Raw genomic sequence first — 25,393 nt, forward strand, 5'->3', positions numbered from 1 at the left:
TAAATATGCCTAATATCCCAGCTCGCTATCGGAAAAAAAAAATCACTTTATTTCCATAAGGAAACCTTTTTATAACGATTGATACGTTTTTATTTAACTTTATCGTCTGAGACATTTGTTTTCTTATAACTTTACTGATTGATTACGTTTTTACTGCGAGCACTAACAAAGTATTTTTCCCCCAGTCATTTTTCATAAATGGTCTACACTCGTATATTAACGATTGGTTTGAAATTATTTACAATGACATCAGTTTCGACAGGGTTTCTCCATTCTAAAACGAAAACAAAAACTTTTAATATTTTAAACCAGGTTCTAGTTAAAAAAAATGAACAATAAATGACATTAAAAATAAGTTATCGCAGTCAGTGGTCCTAATCTAATGAGGGGGGGGGTGAAATTATGTAATTTTAAAAAAAAAAACTTTTAATTTAAGAGTCCGTTTCATAAGTTTTCGTCAAGTTACGCCGTATTTAAAGAGAAGATTCCTTTGAGACAGATTTCCAAAAACAAAGTTCAACGTTTTAACGAAAACCACGTGTTGATTTTAAGGGGTTCAACTGACAAATTACTCGACAAAATGTAAATATTTATTAACTTTAAAGTAACATTTCTGGCGAATAAGTTACTTTATTTATATGTTCCCTGGTTTAAAGAGAACTTTGTTTCATTGTTGAAAAGGAAAAGAGCTACAAGACTAAAACATTTAAAAATAATATGAGAATAGAAATACAATATATGTAATTTAAATTTCTGAAATCAAGTTGTTTATTTTCAATTAAAAAGTGAGAAAGGGAGATTTTATGGCGATTATGGTCATCCATAATTAAAAAAAAAAAAGAAAAAGAAAGGAAAATCAATCGATACTACAATAGGAAAAGGTGTGTCCCAATTTTCTTTTCCCGAAAGTCTAGAAAGTTTGTTTGTTTTTTGTTTTGTTAACTAGTTTTAATGTGGATAATAATAACAATGATCCGACTTGACAGACATCAAAATAAGCTTTATTTTAAAATAAAGTTTAAGAAAAAGATAAAAGAAACGACAACACGACTTACGTGGGGACAGCCATTCCCAGATTGGACGATACTCGTACGAGAAAATGTACCAGCAACCTCGGTAGCGTTTTCCTTGGTAGTCCTTGTAAAATGTGTAATCGTTGAAGCAAACTTCCCAGAGACCGAGTTTGACAAATTTACTATCAGCCTGTTCGAATGATTCCATCCAGTTGGGACTGGAGAAGGCCATCACCATACAAAAAAAGGCTACGCCCGACAAGCCAAAGCCAAAAAGAAACATACGATTACTGTCCGCCATTTTTTTTTTAAATTTTACCTGGCGCACCTGTAATCAAGATGACCTCCTTTTTCAGAGTGATTGTTGTTGTTACTTTGTCACTAGTTTCTCTGTGTGTGTGTGTGTGTGTGTGTGTGTTTATGGCTGACCTACAACTTCCTTTTTCTCGAGGAAGAAAAAAAGGAAAACGAGGGCTGAATATCTTGACAAATGTGTGTGTGTATGTTCTTTTTTTTTTTCTTCTCCTTTTTTTTAGTGGTTGACTACTTACACCTGCCCAACTCAGTCAGAGGGGCTACCTTAACAGGTAGATCATGTTTTTACCTGATCGTGCGAACTACAAAACTGGCTTTCAGGTCAGACTGGATTAGTCCACTCGAATCAGGAAATAGGGGTGTAACAGGTGACGCACAAAACCGCCATTTTTTGTTTTGTTTTTTTCTTTTTCTTTCTTTCTTTTTATAAAACAGGTAAATATTTAATCTTATTCTTCATACGGAGAGTAGATTTAACAGTCCGTTTAATAAAGAAAATATAGCTTTTTCCAGAAGAGAGGGAACTCTGAATGGGAGCAAAATTTGTTCTGAATTTGCATTCACCGATGGGAGCGCATCAGGCGATAGGCAATAACCCTTTTCCTTTCAAAAAAAAAAAGAGGCAATGTCTTGGAAAATGACCTCCTGCGACAAACAGCCTAAAGGCGTAAAAAAAAAAAAAAAAATAGGAAAGAATGAAACAGAGTATCCCTGGCATGAAATGAATTTACAAAGTACTCTTCAAAAAGATGTCAAGGTGTGACTTTTTAGATGTTATTAATATCATTAGTATTCTTAATTGCATAAAAGTACAGAATAGTTAACACTCGATAACTCGTGAACAAACAAAACAATACAATTTATATTAAATGTATTAGAATGAAATTCTCTACATAACCCGTCCAATATTAATGTTTATAACACTTTTTACTTAATACTTTTCCTTCTCAACAGTCAAATGTATGATTAATAGCTGTAATGCCTACAGTTGTTGCCCTTCATTAAATGTTGATTGTCAAAAAAGACAGATTTTTATAGAACCGGAACTAGCTCCTATTTTTACAAAGCTGTTTAAACATTGCCTTAAAGAGAAATGCTTCTCAACACCTCGGAAAACCTTAACATTCTCCCCAGTATTTAAAAATACAGGGGATTGATCTTCTGCATCTCCGACGAATCAGCATCCTGTGTGCCATGAGTAAGTTGCTTATGTCTGTGATAAATAGAGAAGTTGTTAACCACCTCAACCAAAACAACCTATTCAACGACAAGCAATCTGGTTTCAACCATCAAATCCTTTCTCTCTGATAGGTCTATTAAAGTGGTTGTTATCGGGCAGAAATCCAAAGCTTACAGTATTAACGCTGGCATGCCTCAGAGATCCATTCTGAACCCAACTCTCTTCTTAATCTTCATCAACGACCTCCCAAATCATGTTCTACAATCATATTCGACATTGATGCAGATGATGCTGTCATCTATGGCAACACTTCAAAGACTGACAAAGACTAGGATCTTTCTTATTCTCTCTCCTCCAACCTAGATCATATGGTACAATGGAATAAAAAAAATTGCTAATCTCTAGATATAATAAAAAAGGATGACATAAAACTGGAATTTAATTTGATACAATTGGTAGAAGAGTTAAAAAGAAAAGGAAAACTTAAACAACAAACGGAAACAGCTAGGACTGCTACCACTGATTTCGATCACTCTGAACAGTTCATATACAGTGAGAATCTCTAACTTCTAAAACTTCTGTTTTTACTTTCCATTATTATTATTCTCGATCGATGCCTCCATTCAGCCTCAAGAGTCAAAGGATACCCTCATAGAGGCAGTTGCGTGTGTAAGTGTGAAGCAAGGGTTGCACAATCTCCAACCACACCTCTCCTGAATCCGGCACTGTTTGAGTCTAGTGGCAAGGAGGTCCAGAACGGTTAGAAACAATACGAAGATAAGCCAAGAGCACATACTGGAAGTTCCAAATGGTCACCCATTTAATACTAACCAGCTTCAATGTTGCTTAACTTTGGTGATCCAGCGGGAACTGGTGTGTCAATATGATTACGCTGTATATATATTATTATATATTATTAATCTAATGGACGTTTTATCATAATTTTATTAATTCTTACTGATTTACACATTTTCTTAATTGCTTTTTTTAAATTCAAACAAAAATTCAAATTCAAATTACCTGCATGTTATTACCCCAAACCAGCAATAATCACCAGTGGAACCCAGATTATATCCTTTTGGCCACAGCCGCCAGTGTTCTTCAGGGATGGTAGTGGCCACCAACAACAGTAGTAATTTACGTTTTTGCAAGGGGGGATTGCAGGTTTCCAACGAGCAACGCTGGTTAATGGATCTCGCTAGTTACTTATAATGCATCCAAAACCAAACTTCTATCATTTCCACCAATGCTCATAATACCCACGGCCCCAGTTGAAATGAACAGCTATCATCTTGAGGAAGTATCCTACTTCAACAAATTTCAGAGACTGATCTTCATCCCTGACTTGAAATGAAAAACCTACATCGGATTCATTGTCAAAATCACTGGAAAAATGGTGGGATCATTCTATAACTCCAGAAAGTATCTCACTCTCAACACAATCCTCAAATATGTCCTAAGATGAGGCGCAGTTGCCACATCTGGGGTGGAACTTCTTTCCTACCTTTGAGACTTAGTGAACCGAGAACCTTTTCTGTCTCTCTATTTCCTCTTTTTCACAGAAGAGACATTGCGAGTTTGTCTCTGCTCTATTGTTATTTTTATGGTAGGTGCTTGACTGAGTTCCAATCTGTGCCCTCCCCTCTGTAAAACGTCTACAATAAATACTCATCTAGCTGCAACAACCGTTAACAACTTCCCTCACTTTCTATCTGTGCCTTAAAACGAAAATTCCATGAGCAGTGTTTCTGTCCTAGAACTGCCCATCTGCAGAACACAATACCATGGTGCTGCCTCCTGTCTGATTATATGTCATTTTCAAATCTAAAGTGAATAAGTTCTTGTTGCGTCATCCTTTTAAATATTCTAACTCTACCCAAATTCCACCTTACACATCATGTTGTCTCACCATCTACCTAACACTTAACCCTTATCCTAGAGTGGCCTCTTGGACTTGATAAGCGGTAACCTTCCAAGTAAAGTAAAAGGAAAGAAAAAGTATGAAATAAAAATGTTATAAACATTAAAATTAGGTGATTTGGCTAAAGAATTTAATGCTCATATATATGAATTGTGTGTGTGTTTTTTTTTTGTTTGTATAGTTTACAAGTTATTAAGCGTTAACTATTCTGTACATATACATGTAAATATATGGTAAAGTCAGTTAATTTTTATAAGTTTTGATATCAATCTTTTGTTAGCTCAGATGGTAATGAATTCAGTTGGAGAGCTATATGCTTTGGTTTCGATTCTAGTTGATGACACCAAAGTCATATTTTTTTTTAATTTTTGAAATCACTACTATAAAAAAAAATATTAAATATATTAATGATAATAGAATGCAATATAAGGTGGATTAATTTCACTGACAAATAATTAACTTTTAACATTAAAAAAAAAACTGTTGCAAGGACCTCTGCCTTCAGTATGTTTTTTTTTTTTAATTCAATTTTCACCCTAAACAACGCACAGCGCCACTTTGAAGTTGGGAGCTACTATCGAGGACATAAGTTGCGGGGGTATTATGAAAGGAGATGAGTAGCAAGATGTCTATTCACATTACACTTGAACAGTACAGTTGGGGAAGCAGAAACCTGGAAGGGAGTTACAAATTCTCTCAGTTCTGGGGAAGAAACTATTGGAGTAGAAGGCTTTCTTACACCTAGCGATCTCTACTGTGAAGGGGTGGGATTTAGCTGCTTGTCGAGTTTAAATGAATTACTTTCGTGTAATGTGTTCTTGGCCATTGCTATTGGTGGTAGAGAAGGTTTCTTGTAATTATTAAAGGAAAACAAGCTTAGGAAAGAAGCTTAGTCTTGGCAGCATTGAATGTGACTCTCCATTTTTGTCCCCATTCCACTACAGATTGAAGGTCATCCTCTAGTGTTTCTGCCATTTCCTTAGATATGTGTTCATTTGTTTTCCCCTTGTGCCTGCTATAGAGTGTGGTGTCATTACATGTATGTCTGTACACACATATATATTTATACAGAAATATATATATACTAGCAAAAGTACCCGTCGTTGACTGGGTTCAAAAACAGCCTACAGAAAATGGACTCTGATTTATGAAAGCATGGTTGTTGGTTGGTTGTTTTTGTTTTACGGCATATCAACCCTTTTCGGGTTATTTAATGCCGAATCCAAAGATTTTGAAGAATAATTTTTTTAATAGAATATATTTGTTGTTTTCACGTCGGTTTCTATTTAACCCATAGTTGAGACCCTAACAGATACTACCACTCCGGGTCAGAGTGGACCTGAGAGCAATGGTAATTAAAGGGTGGCTCCACACTCCCCAAAGCCCACAAGCTGGGGCCTCACCACTGGATATAGTTTAAGGTCATATCCAGGACCCCCATTGAGGGACTTTTACCCTCTGCAGGGGGGCAGTCGGCGTATTCTAATGCCCCATCGACAGGGCCATGAAAGCATGATAGGTTATGAAAAGGAAGTGTTGTAAATTTGGGTTGAATTTGGGGGTATCAAAACCAAAGCAAAATATGATGAAAGTAAAAATAAAATAGATAAACTCCATAATTTATTATACCATACCTGTTCACACTGAAACACTTATCACAATATCCTGTGGATCTATATTAAAAAACCTTGTTAAACTTTGTGAAATATTCCCATTCTAAGGAGGTCAAGCACGAACGAACACCCCATAATTTTATCATACCATATTTCTTCAAACTGAAGCATAATTATCAAAGTATACTTACGCAGATAGATATGAAAAGTCTTTATTAAAGTTTGTGACTATTTCCATTCTATGAAGGCCAAGCGCGAACGCAGACCCCACAATTTTATTATACCATCCCTATTTAAGTTAAAACATACTTATCAAAGTATTCTTATGTACATCTATATCAAAAACACTTGTAAACGTTTTTTTTAATTTTTTATTTCCATACTTTGCAAACGCAGACCCCCACAATTTTGATGAACCACCATTCTGCCAGATCAAACATATCCATTCCTGTGTCTCGATACATCTTCTATCATTATATGTAATCAGTTTTTTTAAATAGTCAACCATATAGAAGCCTATTCGTGACCACACACACACATTCAGCTTTATATCATATATATATATATATATATATATATAGTAAGTTATAAAATATATATGGCAATTAAGCTACATTGAATATTCCGCATTTCATCCACTCTAGGACTCTTCAGGCTTATGCGCAAAAATTCGGTTTTTAAGCACTTTTGAAGTAAATACTTAAAGTTTATGCATAAATTTATACTTTCGTATATTAATTTTATGTGAGTAAATTAAGTAGTTATATATATATATATGTATATATACATATATTTATACATACATACATATATTTATACACACACACACACACACATATATATATACACACATTTATTATTTTTTTATTTATTAAAAATTTGAATATTTTTTATTCAAATATCTATCAAATATTTTTCACGCACATAAAAGTTATCCATGCACATACATGTTTCTTAGTATCACTTACAAATAATACGCCTCAAATTGGGGCGACTAGAATGTAAACGAATGACAGGTAACTGCTCTCAAAAGCATTAAAGGAGAGAAAAGAAAATACCACAGAATCGCTAATAAAAAAATTAATAAATCAACAAAAGTATTAAAAATGATAAAAGCCTTAAAACCTACAACTGTTGTTGGCTGCACTCTAACTCTCTCGTTGGAACTACACAACCATTACTTTTTATTAGGTTGCTGCAAAAATAATGTCGTTTATATATGTTTACTTGAACGTCAAAAATTATTTTTGCACCAATCTAATCTATATATATAATAATGTAAATTTGGTTCGTTACAAATGAATAAAACCATATTTCTACGTTACCAATTTATTTGGAATTTTCAGACAACCCATCTTTAGAGTCGAGGGATGTTTTTATGTTATTAAAATAAATTTTCCTCGCAAATTATTAAAATATTGAATAAAATAAATATATTTTCGTAACCGTTAGTGCGAAACTGTTCTGTTGATAAAACTGAACTTCCGGTTCGATTCATTTCACAGCCACGAATTGACGAGAGGAAGTAGATTTCATTTTCTGTTTACTCGATAAGTAAAAAATAACAAAAAAAACATAATCCATTTGTTTATCTTCCAAATTTTTTAATTTAAACATTTTTTCTTTATTATATAAAGCAAAAAAAAAAGTTTGTCGCTTGCTTTTTGAGTTTTCTTTTATTTTTTTTGTTTTTCGATATAAGATTGGTTGGTAGTGCTAATGCAAAGAGTGGTCCGCGCTATTTTTTAAATCGTATTTCCAGGTTTAATTAAAGTTTTATTATATGTTTTTTTATTCAATTGTAAGGTTAAAATACAGATTAGGTACAAAACACCCTCCCCTCCCCATGTTAAGAATGGCTTTTTAAATAATAACGTTATTATTTCAACACGGATCACTCTCTGCATGAGTACTGTACTTTCACCTAGCAATTTAATAAACAAAACATGGTACTCATGCAGAGAAAGTACCATAATGATATAATAATAGTATAATAACGTTATTTAGAAAGCCATTCTTAACATGGGGAGGACGTTTTGTTACTATACTATACTTTGACCTAACAATTTAATAAACAAAAGATGGTACTTATGCAGAGAAGGTACCATGCTGAAATAACGCTATTAAGAAAGCCATTCTTAATATGGGAAAGGGAGAGTGTTCTGTAACTATTTTATATTTTCACGTAACAATTTAATAAACAAAAGGGTTATCCTGACGCTGTGCACTTATTTATTTACATTGGAAGTGACGTCACACAAATCTTATAATACGGATGGCTACAATTGTAAAAATAATTTGTTTTATTTTTCTCTCCCATTTGTTATATTGGTATTTGAGCGGAGAATCTAACATTTCTTTTCATTTTGAGAATTTGTTTTAGTTTTAATTACTAACACAGCGGAGAATTTAACTCCCCCCCTTCTTATTTTGAGCAGAGAATTTATTTTATTTTCATTTTGAGCTCTTTTTCCGATCCGACGTTACCTTTCAGAGGTACTCCTGCATTTTACGACCCAAGCTATTTTTTAACGCTATTATTTAGAAACCTATTATTTAACATGGGGAAGGGAGGGTATATTGTAACTATTCTGTACTTTCACCTAACAATTCAATTAAAAAAAAGGTAAATATGAAGAATTACTCCACCCTCGAAAATTCCTTTAAAATTACCACTCTTAAAGGTTTTCGGGGTCGCTGAAAACGAAAATAACGTTTAAAATTACGGCAAGCGAGTAGTTTCCAAGATATGAAGAAACGTTAGTTTTAAAAAGTGGGGGATCACTTTTCTATAATAATTTAACATAAAACGATCACCCACTTTGTGGCCACGAGTACCTATAAAAGGTAACGTCGGATAGGAAAAAGAGCTCAAAATGAAAATAAAATAAATTCTCCGCTCAAAATAAGAAATGGGGGAGGGGGAGTTAAATTCTCCGCTGTGTTAGTAATTAAAAACTAAAACAAATTCTCAAAATGAAAAGAAATGTTAGATTCTCCGCTCAAATACCAATATAACAAATGGGAGAGAAAAATAAAACAAATTATTTTTACAATTGTAGCCATCCGTATTATAAGATTTGTGTGACGTCACTTCCAATGTAAATAAACAAGTGCACAGCGTCAGGATAACCAACAAAAGATAGTACTGATGCAGAGAAGGTACCGTGCTGAAATAATACCGTTATTTAGAAAGCTATTCTTAACATGAGGAGGGAGTTTTGCATCTATTCTATACTTTCACCTAACAATTTAATAAACAAAAATAGATAGTATGTATGCATAAAAAATACTGTGCTGAAATAAGTTATTTAGAAAGACATTCTTAACATGGGGATGGTATTTTGTAACTATTTTGTCCTTTCACCTAACAATTTAAAAACAAAACATGGTACTTATGCAGAGAAGCTACCCTGCTGAAATAATGACATTATTATTTAGAAAGCCATTCTTAACATGGGGATAGGGGTGTTTTGTAACTATTCTGGACTTTCACCTAACAATTTAATAAACAAAAGTTAAACTTAAGCAGACAAGGAACAGTACTGAAGCATTAACATTATTTAGAAAGCCATTCTTAACATGGGGAGGGAGGATGTTTTCTAACTATTCTGTACTTTCGGTGCTAATGCAGAGAGTGATCTGTCTATTTTTTAAATCGCATTTTCAGGTTTAATTAAAGTTTTATGATATGTTTTTTATTCAATTGTAAGGTTAAAGTACAGAATAGGTAAAACACCCTCCCCTCCCCATGTTAAGAATGGCTTTTTAAATAATAACGTTATTATTTCAGCATGGATCACTCTCTGCATGAATACCGATTAATGTTTTGTTCTTTGCTTTTTTTACCGTATTTTTTTTTGGGGGGGGGGGTTCAAGAAAACCTTTAACAAAAATTGAAAGTACACGTTTTTTCTTTTTTTTTTACAGAAGTTGTTTTTACATAAGAAAATATGAATGCTTTTTCTTTATTAAAGAAATTGGGTACTTATGCACTTATTGATCCGTGCTGAAATAATAATGTTATTATTTAAAAAGCCATTCTTAACATTGGGAGAAGAGGGTGTTTTGTAACTATTTTGGACTTTCACCTAACAATTTAATAAACAAAAATTAAACTTAAGCAGACAAGGAACAGTACTGAAGCATTAACATTATTTAGAAAGCCATTCTTAACATGGAGAGGGAGGATGTTTTCTAACTATTCTGTACTTTCGGTGCTAATGCAGAGAGTGATCCGCGCTATTTTTTAAATCGTATTTCCACGTTTAATTAAAGTTTTATGATGTTTTTTATTCAATTGTAAAGTTAAAGTACAGATTAGGTAAAACCCCCTCCCCTCCCCATGTTAAGAATGGCTTTTTAAATAATAACGTTATTATTTCAGCATGGATCACTCTCTGCATGAATACCGGTTAACGTTTTGTTCTTTGCTTTTTTTTACCATATTTTTAACAGATTGAAAGTGCACGTTTTTTCTTTTTTTTTTACAGAAATTGTTTTTATATAAGAAAATATGAATGCTTTTAAAGAAATTGGGTACTCGTGCACTTATTGATCCGTGCTGAAATAATAACGTTATTATTTAAAAAGCCATTCTTAACATTGGGAGAAGAGGGTGTTTTGTACCTATTCTGTTCTTTAACCTTACAATTGAATGAAAAAAAAACGGTAAATTTTTAGATTAGGTCCACCTCCACAATTTACTTTTAAATAACGACTTTTGTAGGTTTTTGACTATGCTGAATACGGAAATTGCATTGAAAATTTGCAGAAATAAGTAGTTATCGAGATATTAAAAATTTGTACAATGCATTGTAATCTCTGGCAGCCGTCTTTTTTACACGCTTGCGCGCGTCATAAACAAATCTACGCACGTAACAAAGATAGCCGCCAAATAATACAATGCATAAAACAACTATCTATATCTCGATAACTACTTATTTCTGCAAAATTTCAATGGGATTTCTGTATTCAGCATAGTCGGAAACCTTTAAAAGTCGTCATTTAAAAGAAAGTTGTGGAGGTGGACCTAATCTAAAAAAAATACCAAAAAAAACATAAACCTTTAATTAAGCTTGGAAATACGATTTAAAAAAAAATAGCGCGGATCAGTAAGTGCATTAGCACCCATTAATCGACTCACGTGACCTTATTGCCAAATAAGGTCCAGCTACAATGTTGAACGCGCCATTCACATTGTTTTTTTGTTATTTTTCAAGTTAAATTCAACTTTCGCAATATCTTTTTTTATATAATTTCACAATATCTTTTTTTAATAATAAATTGTTAGTTAAAAAAGCACAGAATAGTTACAAAACACCATCCCCTCTCTATGGTAAGAATGGCTCAAAAAAAATATTAGGTACTCATGTAGAGAGTGATCCGTGCTGAAATAATAATGTTATTATTTAAAAAGCCATTCTTAACATGGGGAGGGGAGGGTGTTTTGTATCTATTCTGTACTTTTAACCTTACAATTGAATAAAAAAAAACATATCATAAAACTTTAATTAAACTTGGAAATTTGAAAAATACAAACGGTGATGGACACTGTTGATGATGTTAAGTTTGAGAAAATGATTTAAAACTAAAAAACTAAACAAAATACTATCAGAAAGCCACTGAATATGTCAGCATATGTCACAATAACATATAATCAGTAGGTGTCTGACATTGTTTTGTATAGTTTTTAACTGATTTTCCCAAACTTAACGTATTCAACAGAGTCCGCGACCATTCGTCTTTTTCAAATGCATAGATAAACACTGCGTTTTTGAGCCGATTAAACATTTTACATTAAATAAAAACACTAAAAAATTATCCAGTTAGATAGAAACGTAATTTACCTTACCTTTGCTTTCATTTATTCGTTTTTGAACAACTTTTTCGAATCTGTGTATAGTAACCCCCCCCCCCTTACCCAAATATTAATTAAAAACTCACATTTTTTAATACAATAAAAAAGAAACTATTTAGCGTTTCAATGGTTTAGCAACTTTCGGCTTAATCCACTGAATGTTGGCCGAGCCCAAGCCATGATTGATGGTAACTCCCGAGGATCCGGATCCAATTCTGCAAGAGTACCATATTTTTTTTCATTTTCGCCTTTTTTTTTTTTTTTTTTTTACTTTTTGGAGTGGATTGCTGTACTAAGAATATAAGAAACATGCATTTTCTCTTTTTATTAGAATTTTCCATTACACGAAATTAAGTCACAGCAACGCGTGGCAGGGTACAGCTAGTATATATATATAAGTAAAAAAAAAACAATATTCATTTATGCGTAATAATGTCATTGTGAAATTCTTATACCCTCATGTTTACCAGTTGCAATGAATTATTAAGAGTTCAGCTGACTTCTATATAAATCTCAACATAAGCCTAAAATAACTTCCTGTCTCAGATAAGTATTTTTAATCGCATCAATTTAATAGGTTGATTTCATTAAATACGTTAAAATGTCATTACTTCTAATCTTAATCCCACCACAATAGCAAGTTGATGCAGCATTACCGCAGTATAGCATACATCAGTAGATCGCTTACTATTGTACAATTATGCATGGTAGCTCACACATTTTAGTAGAATCATGCTGGTAGCTTGTTTACGAAAAATGAGATAAAGCAGGATTCACCCTATGAAAGTTGAGCCAGTTCCCTCCAAAAGTGGAAGTTTCTAGGGAATATTAAATTTAGAAGTGGTGTCCAGTCACATGTATTTCTCAGTCAGAGGAAATGGCAACGTTAGTTTTTTTTTTTTTTTTTTTTTTTTTTCAGTTCTTGCAGTTGTTATGTTGTTAGTCCACCGGAAAACAACGGAAAATAAAATAGTCGATTATTATGATGAGTATTATAATGGTTGATGATTGTGATTGTGATTGTTAAGATAGAAAAATGTTATTGATACCAAAAGTTATGTTAAGTTGAAATATTTGCATTTAATAGTTCTCAGAAATGTTAACTCAGAGTTAACTTGTTGGATGGAATTTAACTTAACGATAATATAAACAAAAATAGGTGACAAAACCCTGACAAGGATCTTTAGGCTACAGGTATTGATGACGTCATGGAAAAGATAGATTTGAGAGATGTAGATTCTTTTTGAAGATATCATGCCCCATACCATTATACTGCCGCCTCCAAATTTTACTGTACTTTTAACGCACTTAGGAGACAGTCTTTCTCCATTTTTTCTTCTGACATGTGGTCTTTTGTCTGATCCGAAAAGATTAAATTTAGATTCATCAGTAAAATGAACCTTTCCCATTTTTTTTCTTCCCACTTGTATTTTTTGAATGGCTTCTAACTTTATCTATAAAAAAGGAAAAAAAAAAATTGGGGTGAATTTTCCAATGTTTAATAATGGTAGTTAAATAAAACATTTTTTTTTTTTTTTAATACATATTAGTTTTTTACATATAAATAAATTTAATTAAACTACAGGCGTTTAAAAGTTTAGGAACGCAGAAAATTAATACAAATGTTAATAATTTTATTAACAACAACAAAATGTCGACTCCGAATATTCGAAAAAGACTATCTGTACAAGAAAAACAGCTTATTTGTGACCATTATGATGAAAAAAAGTCAATAGGGGAGATTGCTAAAATATTTAAAAGGTCTAAAAGCGTTGTTTTTCGGATTATTGAAAATAGAAAAAAGGTTTACCATTGACTGAAAAGAAAAAATCGGGCCGACCCCGAATAACAACTAAAAGGGAGGATAGAAAAATCACTCGATCATCTCGTTCTGATCGCTTTAAAACTGTAGCTTCGATATCCCGGGATTTTTCATCCAAAACTGGACACAAGATTTCCCGACAAACGATCTCACGAAGATTAAACGAAGTTGGATTATTTTCAAGAAGTCCATGCTCAAAGCCTTTAATTTCTATTAAGAATAAAAAGGCGAGATTGTTATTCGCCGAAAAACATTTGTTTTGGGAAGAAAAAAAATGGGAAAAGGTTCATTTTACTGATGAATCTAAATTTAATCTTTTCGGATCAGACAAAAGACCACATGTCAGAACAAAAAATGGAGAAAGACTGTCCCCTAAGTGCGTTAAAAGTACAGTAAAATTTGGAGGCGGCAGTATAATGGTATGGGGCATGATATCTTCAAAAGGAACTGGCCCCCTTGTGAGAATTCATGGAAAAGTTAATGCCCGAATGTACAGAGAATTGATTAGAGAACAGGTGGTACCTAATCTTTCTAATTCTGATATCTTTATGCAAGACAACGCACCATGCCATAAAGCAAAAATAGTTTTAGAAGAGCTAAATAGATCCAATATTTGCGTTATGGATTGGCCAGCTCAGAGCCCAGACCTGAATCCAATTGAAAATGTTTGGAAAATTATTAGTGATAAGATCACAGAAAAAAAAACCCAAAATTCTTGATGATTTATGGGAATGTATAAAGACATCCTGGAATAATATTTCACCTATAACATGTGAACGATTGGTTCTGTCTTGCAGCAAAAGATGCCATAGTGTGATTGAAAACAAGGGGCTTTTCACTAAATACTGAAAGGATTCATTTTTTCATAATGAATTTCCCTTATTCCTTAACTTTTGGACGCCTGTAATTTAATTAAATTTATTTATATGTAAAAAAAAAACTAATATGTATTAAAATCAAAAATTTTAAAAAGATTTTTTTCTTTAACTACCATTATCAAACATTGGAAAATTCACCAAAATTTTTTTTTTTTCTTTTTCATAGATAAAGTTAGAAGCCATTAAAAAAAAAATGATCGATCGTTCCTTAACTTTTGGACGCTACTGTATATGCTGACAATATATATATATTGTTATATATATATGCTGACAATATATATATATATATATATATTGTTATATATATATGCTGACAATATATATATATATATATATTGTTATATATATATGCTGACAATATATATATATTGTTATATATATATATATATGCTGACAATATATATATATTGTTATATATATGCTGACAATATATATATATATATATATATATTGTTATATATATGCTGACAATATATATATATATTGTTATATATATGCTGACAATATATATATATATTGTTATATATATATGCTGACAATATATATATATATATATATATTGTTATATATATGCTGACAATATAGATATATATATTGTTATATATATATATATATATAACAATATATATATATATATTGTTATATATATATATATATATATAACAATATATATTGTTATATATATATGCTGACTATATATATGTTGTTATATATATATGCTGACAATATATATATGTTGTTATATATATGTGCTGACAATATATATATATTGTTATATATATGTGCTGACAATATATATATATTGTTATATATATGTGCTGACAATATATATATATTGTTATATATATATGCTGACAATATATATATATTGTTATATATATGCTGACAATATATATATATTGTTATATATATGCTGACAATATATATATATTGTTATATATATGCTGACAATATATATATATTGTTATATATATGCTGACAATATATATATATTGTTATATATATGCTGACAATATATATATATTGTTATATATATGCTGACAATATATATATATTGTTATATATATGCTGACAATATATATATATTGTTATGCTGACAATATATATATATTGTTATGCTGACAATATATATATATTGTTATGTATATATATATGCTGACAATATATATATATTGTTATATATATATATATATGCTGACAATATATATATATATTGTTATATATATATATATGCTGACAATATATATATTGTTATATATATATATATGCTGACAATATATATATATATATATATATGCTGACAATATATATATATTGTTATATATATATATATATGCTGACAATATATATATATTGTTATATATATATATATATGCTGACAATATATATATATTGTTATATATATATATATATGCTGACAATATATATATATTGTTATATATATATATATATGCTGACAATATATATATATTGTTATATATATATATATATGCTGACAATATATATATATTGTTATATATATATATATATGCTGACAATATATATATATTGTTATATATATATATATATGCTGACAATATATATATATTGTTATATATATATATATATATGCTGACAATATATATATATTGTTATATATATATATATGCTGACAGTATATATATATTGTTATATATATATATATGCTGACAGTATATATATATTGTTATATATATATATATATGCTGACAATATATATATATTGTTATATATATATATATGCTGACAATATATATATATTGTTATATATATATATATGCTGACAATATATATATATTGTTATATATATATATATGCTGACAATATATATATATTGTTATATATATATATATGCTGACAATATATATATATTGTTATATATATATATATGCTGACAATATATATATATTGGTATATATATATATATGCTGACAATATATATATATTGTTATATATATATATATGCTGACAATATATATTGTTATATATATATATATATGCTGACAATATATATATATTGTTATATATATATATATATATATGCTGACAATATATATATATTGTTATATATATATATATATGCTGACAATATATATATATTGTTATATATATATATATGCTGACAATATATATATATATTGTTATATATATATATATGCTGACAATATATATATATATTGTTATATATATATATATGCTGACAATATATATATATTGTTATATATATATATATATATATGCTGACAATATATATATATTGTTATATATATATATATATATATATGCTGACAATATATATATTTTGTTATATATATATATATATGCTGACAATATATATATTTTGTTATATATATATATATATGCTGACAATATATATATTTTGTTATATATATATATATATGCTGACAATATATATATTTTGTTATATATATATATATATATATATGCTGACAATATATATATATATATATATTGTTATATATATATATGCTGACAATATATATATATATATATATATATTGTTATATATATACATGCTGACAATAATGTTATACACACACTAACTACATTACACAGGGAGGTGTCTAAGCTCTTCCTTATACAGTACTTGGTATTCCCAAATGGTCACTCATTTAGTACTGCCCAGATTTAATGTTACTTAATTTCAGTGATCTAACTATTGTGTCAATGTGATTATGCCGTAGCTTAATTACTACAGTATACACCCCTAAGGCTGGACTCTGCCAAAAAGTCACTGGATAGTTTTGCACTTAAGTAGATTCTTTACTTTTGATGATATCTTTCTGTAATTGTAACACAATCTGACGAGGATATTGGGAAATTTTGAAAAGAAAATGCAAAAATCAGACAATCTTTATTTATCTTATTGATGTCTTTTAAATGTTACCCATTTTCAGCTTCATATATTATCTCTCGCTATGGCAATGTCAAATGGCTACAATGTTCCCCAGATTAGACTTTTTCTTGTGGGGATATCTTAAAGAAAGAGTTTATGTTAACAAACCTCAAACCCTGCGAGAATTGAAGGAAAACTGTAGGGGACTAGGATATATAAATACCCCAATCCCGTTACAAAAGAATAATGAAACGAATGGGAATTGAAGGAAACAAAGACTCAATTAATGGATAAGATAAATGTCGTTTATTTGCTGTTGAAAGAAATGAATGTTTTAGTTATAACATTGTCCGCGTGTATGTAACCAATGTCCGTTACAGGACTGGTGTTGTAGCAAGAATAGGAAATGTGTTTTCCTCTCAAGTTCGGGTCATTATTGTTTGTTCGCGCGTGGGAAGAGAAATAAATGTTGTAGGAAAATTGAGAATGGTAGTCCAGCGTGTAGACAAAGAAGAGGATACTAGAGTTGTCATCAGTTAGTAGTCAGCTACGCGAAGGTGTTCTTAGTGGCCAGTAGTAGATAGAGAAAGAGTGAGAATGTATACATACAGTCTTTAGCTCGTGCCCCATACATAGTAGGAAGTGGGCGTGAGGTGCGCGTGCGCCGAAATGGCGGTGGCTTGTTAGCCCAACCTCTCTCGTTGAGAGTTGGTTCTAAAGAGTATTAGAAACAGTTTATCGCCTTGTTTTTATACTCGTTTCCAGAGTGCATTTTGCGCATGTGTATTTCCTTAGAAAGCGGAAGTGACGTCGTCCATGTGCTGTGTTCGTGTTCGCGTGTGTGAGTACATGTGTATACGTAAGTGTGTGTGTATATATACGTGAATGTGAGTGTATGTACGCGAACGTGAATAAGTGTACATGTGTGGACGTGGGTGCGTATGTTTGTGTGCGCGTATGTATATGACAGTTTGAAATATGAATGTGTGTTTTGTGTGAAACTTGAAAAAGGTTCGTACAAAACATCAGGAATTAAATAAGGGAGTTAAAACGCAATCCAGAGATTCTGCAATCTGTCATGAATAATGTTTTGGAAAGAGCACAATATGCGAAACTGAAAACGGGGAACATTTAAAAGAAATTATTTTTCATAAATAAAGATTGTTTTAATTTTGCATTTGTTTTAGAAGAAATTTCCCAAAGTTTTAGTCAGATTGTGTTAAAATTGCAGAAAGATATTAAAAATAAAGAATCTACTTAAGTTCAAAATCCTTCAGTGATTTTTTTTACACCCTGTATATGTATATAAATATATAAGTATATATACAGTGATGATCATATTTATTGGCACGGTAAAATAAAAGTTAAATTTTGTCTAATAAATTCTAAAAAAGGGATTAAATTAAAGAAAATAACAAAGTATATTATGTATTTTTAACTGGCCTTTCCGATGCAGCAATCGGATTTTAGAAAAAATAAATAACAAAGGAACAACAAACATAATTGCAAAAAACCCTTGTTCAAAATTATTGGCACGATTTATTTAATAATCAATTGTATAGCCTTTGGCCTTGATTACCTTCCTCAGTCGCTTTTCATAGTTTACAACCAAGTTGTTGCACTCTTCAGTAGTAATTTTAGCCCACTCTTCCTGACAATAATCCTCCAATTGAATAAGATTCTTAGGCTTCCTTTGCATTACCCTCAATTTTAATGTTCTCCATAAATTTTCAATTGGATTAAGGTCTGGGCTTTGTGATGGCCACTCCAAAACATTAATATGATTGTCCTCAAGCCATTTCTAAGTCAGTTTAGCCGAATGCTTTGGGTCATTATCTTGCATGAACCACCAACGACGACCAAGTGAGAGCTCTTTAGCAGAGTCTTTCAGGTTTTCATCCAATATTTTAACATAATCTTCCTTTTTTATGCTACCTGTGACCTTAACAAGTCGCCCTGGTCCAGAGGCAGCAAAGGATCCCCAAAACATCAAACTGCCTCCACCATACTTCACTGTGGGTATGGTGTTCTTAGGCAGGAAAGCTTCGCCAGATTTTCTGTAAATATAAGACACTTTATTATGGCCAAATAACTCTATTTTCGTTTCGTCACTCCATAGAACACGTTTCCGGAATGCAACATCTTTATCAATATGACGTTTTGCAAAGGCTAGCCTTGCTTTCAGGTGCATAGGCTTCAATAAGGGAGTCTTTCTCGGACGACATGCTTTTAAACCAGCTCTCTTCAAAACTCTACCAACTGTATGTCGAGATACATTCACTCCAGAGGTGCTCTGTTCATCAACAATCTCCCCAACAGAGATCCTTGGGTTTTGTTTTACTTGTCGAACAATTTTCCGTTCATCTCTTGGGGAAAGAATCCTTTTTCTCCCTCTACCCTCTAAACTCATAACGTGGCCTTGCGATTTGAACTTGTTTATTATGGCTCTAACAGTGGATTTGGGAAGGTTTAGCTTCTTTGAAATCTTATCATAGCCCTCCCCATTGGTATGGCATGCTACAACAAGCTTCCTAACGTCTTCGCTGTGTTCCTTAGTTTTAACCATGGCGATTGAAAATTATAATTTAGTCACTTATAATAGTTTAAATAAATCGCTATCTAAAAATTATCTGAAAAAAATTATTCACTGAATTAGCGTTAAACAAGCATAATATGGCTATAAAAATGTTCAGAAAGCACGTAAACCGGAAATTGATTGATATTATACTGATACTAAAAGAAAAACAAAGCCGTGCCAATAATTTTGAACAAGGGTTTTTTGCAATTATGTTTGTTGTTCCTTTGTTATTTATTTTTTCTAAAATCCGATTGCTGCATCGGAAAGGCCAGTTAAAAATACATAATATACTTTGTTATTTTCTTTAATTTAATCCCTTTTTTAGAATTTATTAGACAAAATTTAACTTTTATTTTACCGTGCCAATAAATATGATCATCACTGTATATATATATATATATATATATATATATATGCGTATAAATATATGTATGTGCGTGTATAAATAAATATATATGTGCATATAAATGTGTGTGTGTGTGTGTGTGTGTGTGTGTGTGGTAAATCAAATTGATAAAAGTACAAATCTTTAAGCAAATAAACCTATCAAAATAGTAAAAGCTCTACACGATTAAGTGAAACAATTATTTTTTATATATTTTTTTATATTTTTATATATATTTTTTTCACTGCTATATACATTTTTTTCACTATTATATACTATATTTTTTCACTGCTATATGCTATATTTTTTCACTATTATATGCATTTTTTTTGTTTGTATTTTTTTTTTTTTTACAGGATATTAAATTTTAATAGAATTCGGCAGATGATGAACAGTGTTCAACCTTTCAGCAAGTGTGGTTCAGCTTTATAAGTTGGATAATAAGATTTATGACACGATTCTCTCCTATATTAAAATCTACATATGAAATGATTTAGTTTTTAGTATAATTTTTATGAGGAGATTATGCTGACTCACTGTCCAGAATTTTCTGTATCTTATTTGGTGGTAGGAACCACCAAATAAGATATAATATTGATGTTTACTCTTCATAGAGTTAGGAAGCTTACTCTTCATAAAATTAGGAATCTGTTTTATGGTTGATGGAGGATGGTTAAACTTTGGATTTACATATATTGGACTGGTGATATCTTTTAGATATGGTTTGTAAGTTTGACAAAGAAACACATAAATAAAAAAAAAACATCCTATAGCTATAATAGTTTGAATCAGACTATGCTAGATACAAAATTGTGATGTAATTTCACCTGGCATATTTCAGAGTTCTGTTTGTAATTCTGTTGAATTTACTCAAGTATCACACTTCTGCATCGATTGGAACAGCTAGACAAATAATAATAATAAAAAAAATGTATGTTAATCACTTTGATCGCTTTTGCTGGACTCAACAAGAGGTTTCTGTACTTTCAACAAACTTCAGCACGTCACAGTATAAAATTAGATTACAGAGAAAATACATGAAGCTCAGGAAAGTTGTTCGATTTAAAATGGTAAATGATTTTTATCCAGAATCCTTTTGTAGCAGCCGACACTCACAACAAACACAGGCAGGAACTAATTCTCACGATTCGAGATTTCAAATCCATTTCTTCCTGGCTTGTCCAATCACAAACTAGCTTTCTATCACTGACTGAGGACATAAAAGGCAAAATCTGAAACCTTTTTTCCTCTCTTTCTCGCTGCTCTGCCAAGCAGCACACATCGCCGGGGAGGGGGGGTGCTTCAGCCCCGGCCGAACGTGAGTACTACAAACTAACAATGGCTCTCTTCTAACTACCATTTATTTCCACGTGCGGTACCCAAACGAACATTCTTTATCCTGCTAAAGAACATACACCAACGCACACACACATGCACATACACATACCCACGACAACATGTGAACACACTGAAGACTTTGCCCTTTCTGTCTCCTTTAATTAGCTTCCTTTGCCCCCGCAACTACAAGCTATAAACACGTGTGGACTGAGCTGTTCTCTCCTCAACAAGTCGGCAAGATATTAATTCTATCTTTACACAAGAACACTTCAAGCTACTAATCCATTTCTCTCTTTTACTAATGCCACTAACGAAAATGACAAATAAAGTTGTTTATTAATATACAGTGAAACTCCATTACGTTGTCTCATTATACTTTACTGGGGGCCAACTGAAGAGAAAGGGGCAGTAATTCCAATCGTTTTGACAGATTATAACTTGTTTTGGTCCAACTTGGATCATCAAAGCTGGTGTCGGGATGCTTTTTTTATATTGGTGACCTTTTAAACGAGCATATTTCAGGTGAAAACATTATTACATACTGACATGTCATGCCATAATTAGTATAAATTCCAAAAATTACAAAATAATGATCCATTAAAGAAATAATTACAAGTAAAAATGAAAAATTTTTTAGGTTTAGCAATTTATTGAGTTTTAACATGTTTTAATGGTGGAAAGTTCGCAAGATCCAGGGGAAGTAACTGCAATCAATAATTTGGACTAAATGATCTGTACCGCTATCTTTAATCTAGATATCTAGAACTGTATTTGTGATTGATTTTTTTTTTTTTTTTTTTTTCGAATACTTATAGCACATCATCTACTGGATCATTTTTCATAATTTTTAGAATTTATACTAATTTCGGCATGACAATGTAAGTATGTAATAATGTTTTTTTCATCTGAAATGTGTTGGTTAAAAAGATCACCAATATAAGTAAGCACCAGTGCGAGCACAAGAGCCGACACGTCTGTGTGTGTCTGTTTAAGAATAATATCTTAAAGATAAAATAATGTTTTCTAAGGTTATAACTACACACTTATCGTTATATTCTTTCTGCACAAAAATAGTTGAAATTCCTTTTGTGACACAATTTCACATAATTTTTATCAGTGAAAAAACGGATCACACAAGCAGAAGACTTTGAGACTCATATGACTTGAAAATGTTATTTCAACCTCAGCCATACTTGTTCAACAATTAAATATGGTGTGAAACCCATCATTTCAATACATATAGACAATTCCCAATAATACAGGGTGGAACAATAAAATTGTCGCCCTAGAAAAGATGACATGATTTCATTTCCGTTTGATAAAAACCAGTTTTCTTTTTTTGTGGCAGACCTTCTACTACTTGGCCAGTTGTGTAAAAATCCCAAAAGTGATAGGAGCCTTTTATCGTGTCTGAAAGTGATACAATGTATAACGAGTGAGATCGGAGATGCACCGCTGTACAACTCAAGCTCTCTATCAATCAAAGTCATGACAACAGTACCATTACCAGCACCCTTAAAATGCAAATCCATATGGTTCAACACTTGAGAGCACAGCTCAATATATCAGACAACTCACAGTTATGGTCTTTGGTGTTGTTTCAAGTGGGGACCACACCATGCCATCTCACATCTTCGAAGTCGATTTGAAAGTTAACACCAAAGTGTACCTGGATGTGCTGAAGAGTGTGGTGACCCCCTGGTGCAATAAGTGCCAGCTGGCAGACCCTGGTGTGGCAGCAGGACTCGGTGCCGGTCCACATCCAAAGAGACCCAGATTTGGCCTCAGAAGGGGTGCTACGACTTTGTACCCTTCTCTCACTGGCTCCTTTCTCCTCCAACCTGAACATGCTGGACTACTTCGTTTAGACATACGTCGAGAACATCAGCAACATGACCTCCCAACAATACTAAAGTCAGCCTGATCACCACCATCTACCAAGTATTCAGCGAGCTCCTGCCAGCACTTGTGGAAAAGGCATGCTCCCAGTTCTGGACCAATATCAAGGCAGTGATTGAAGCTGAAGGCAGCTACATTGAATAGATATCAGCTCTACTACATAAGTTACCTGAATTGATTTTTTTCAATATTTGTTTTAAAATAAAACTGTAGTGTTGTTTGCTTTAGGGCAACCATTTTATCATTCTATCCTGTCATAAAAACATCTTGCTTGAGAGATTTAAAATATATGTTTAATGGTTTTCAAAGATATTAGACAAATATTTGTACTAATAGACACTTTAACCTATTAAAAATGGGCAAATGTTATAGCCTGGTGACTTAGAATGAATAGTTTATGCCAAATTGATGGTTGAATATGGTTACATTAGCGTTCATTTTTTAATTAAATAATAATCCCTATTCATTTCTAACTGTGCATCAAGTGGATACCACAATACTTAGTTCACTGCACGTAAGCATAACAAAGACCCATAAAAAATTTCAGCCAGATCAGCCTAGTACTTTCTGAGAAAAAGTGGAATGAACAAACAGACTAATAGAAATATATTGCAGATATTTATGCCGTATTTCTGTCTGTCTGCCCCTTTTAATCTTTAAAGCCAAAAGTTTTATCCATCAGTGTAAAGACTTTAAAATTGCTTTCAGACTTTTTATACAAACATATGCAAATTTTTTGTTGTGTTCATTATTTTTGGTTGCTCGTGGACACTTCTATTTTGTTTTCATCTCTCTCAGAATCGATATAAATATGAAAACATTTAAAAAATGTTAAGTTTTAAAAAAATATAAGTCTGCTTTCACTTAAACTTGAAATATCATTTTCTAGACAATAACAAGTTTCTACAGAACATAAAATTAGAATAGTATTTACTTTAGTTACTAACGATTGTTATCTCAAGAAACACAATGTTTGTTTTTTATTTAAAAGCACAATTGAACCATAATGCAATAGATTTTGGCGTAATTAGCTTTTTTTTTTAATAATACTGTAGAATCAGCAAAAACGTTTTGACTGTATATCAAAGTCCTGTAATAAAATTAAACAATATTTTTTCAAATAAATTGTTTCAAAAGTTGGAGTTTTTGTTTTCGTTTTTTTTTTTTTTTTTTTTTTATACAATTAAGTTTTATTGCTAAGTAGTGGTTTTGTTGATAGGGGACAAGAAAGTCAATATAGTTATCTTATTTTTTTTTTAATGAATTTCAATATTTTGAGAAATTACTTTTTTTTTTCACGTTCTGTCAGCAAGGGCTGTAGAATATGCTGACTGCACCTAAATAAAGAAGCAAGATTTGAAAATTTTATTTTTTAAGCCATTAAACCATTTGGCGATGTCAGAGTGGATCGGATGGCCAGCATTACTAGCTGACTCATGTTATCAACATCATCGTCATCATTATCTCTTGGTGTGGGCTACCATAGTAGTCATCCAGGGGAAAGGAGAAAGCTGAGCACTGATTGGATGTTTGAGTATGGAATTCCTTTGTACCCTCTTCGGCGCCCATTTTGAACCAGAAACAGAACTACTTTCAACCCAAAAAGGTGTGTGTTTTTCTGTTCTGCATCTGTAAGGATACAGACATTAAAAATTTCGATTGGCCTAAAGAAAAAGTTCCTGGCAGTTAATTTGAAACTTTCCTCTTGAAGGAAAG

At 31.5% G+C, this 25,393-nt stretch overlaps 1 protein-coding gene across 2 annotated transcripts in view; it reads right to left on the reverse strand.

The window, feature by feature from the left end:
• LOC145243963 (uncharacterized) overlaps positions 1-25,393 on the reverse strand; it is a 91,914-nt gene that overhangs the window by 45,669 nt on the left and 20,852 nt on the right. Inside the window, exon 1 of one of the 2 annotated variants that reach the window (XM_080107092.1) lies at positions 1,056-1,950. The exons of the other annotated variant lie outside the window; for it this stretch is intronic. Coding sequence (XP_079963218.1) covers positions 1,056-1,314 — 259 coding nt within the window. The 5' untranslated portion in view covers positions 1,315-1,950. Of the gene's footprint in view, positions 1-1,055; positions 1,951-25,393 lie in introns of those variants that run through there. 2 annotated transcript variants of the gene reach the window in all.

Source organism: Euprymna scolopes, chromosome 22, assembly GCF_053919585.1.
Source record: "Euprymna scolopes isolate OS-2025 chromosome 22, ASM5391958v1, whole genome shotgun sequence".
Taxonomy (NCBI): Eukaryota; Metazoa; Mollusca; class Cephalopoda; order Sepiida; family Sepiolidae; genus Euprymna; species Euprymna scolopes.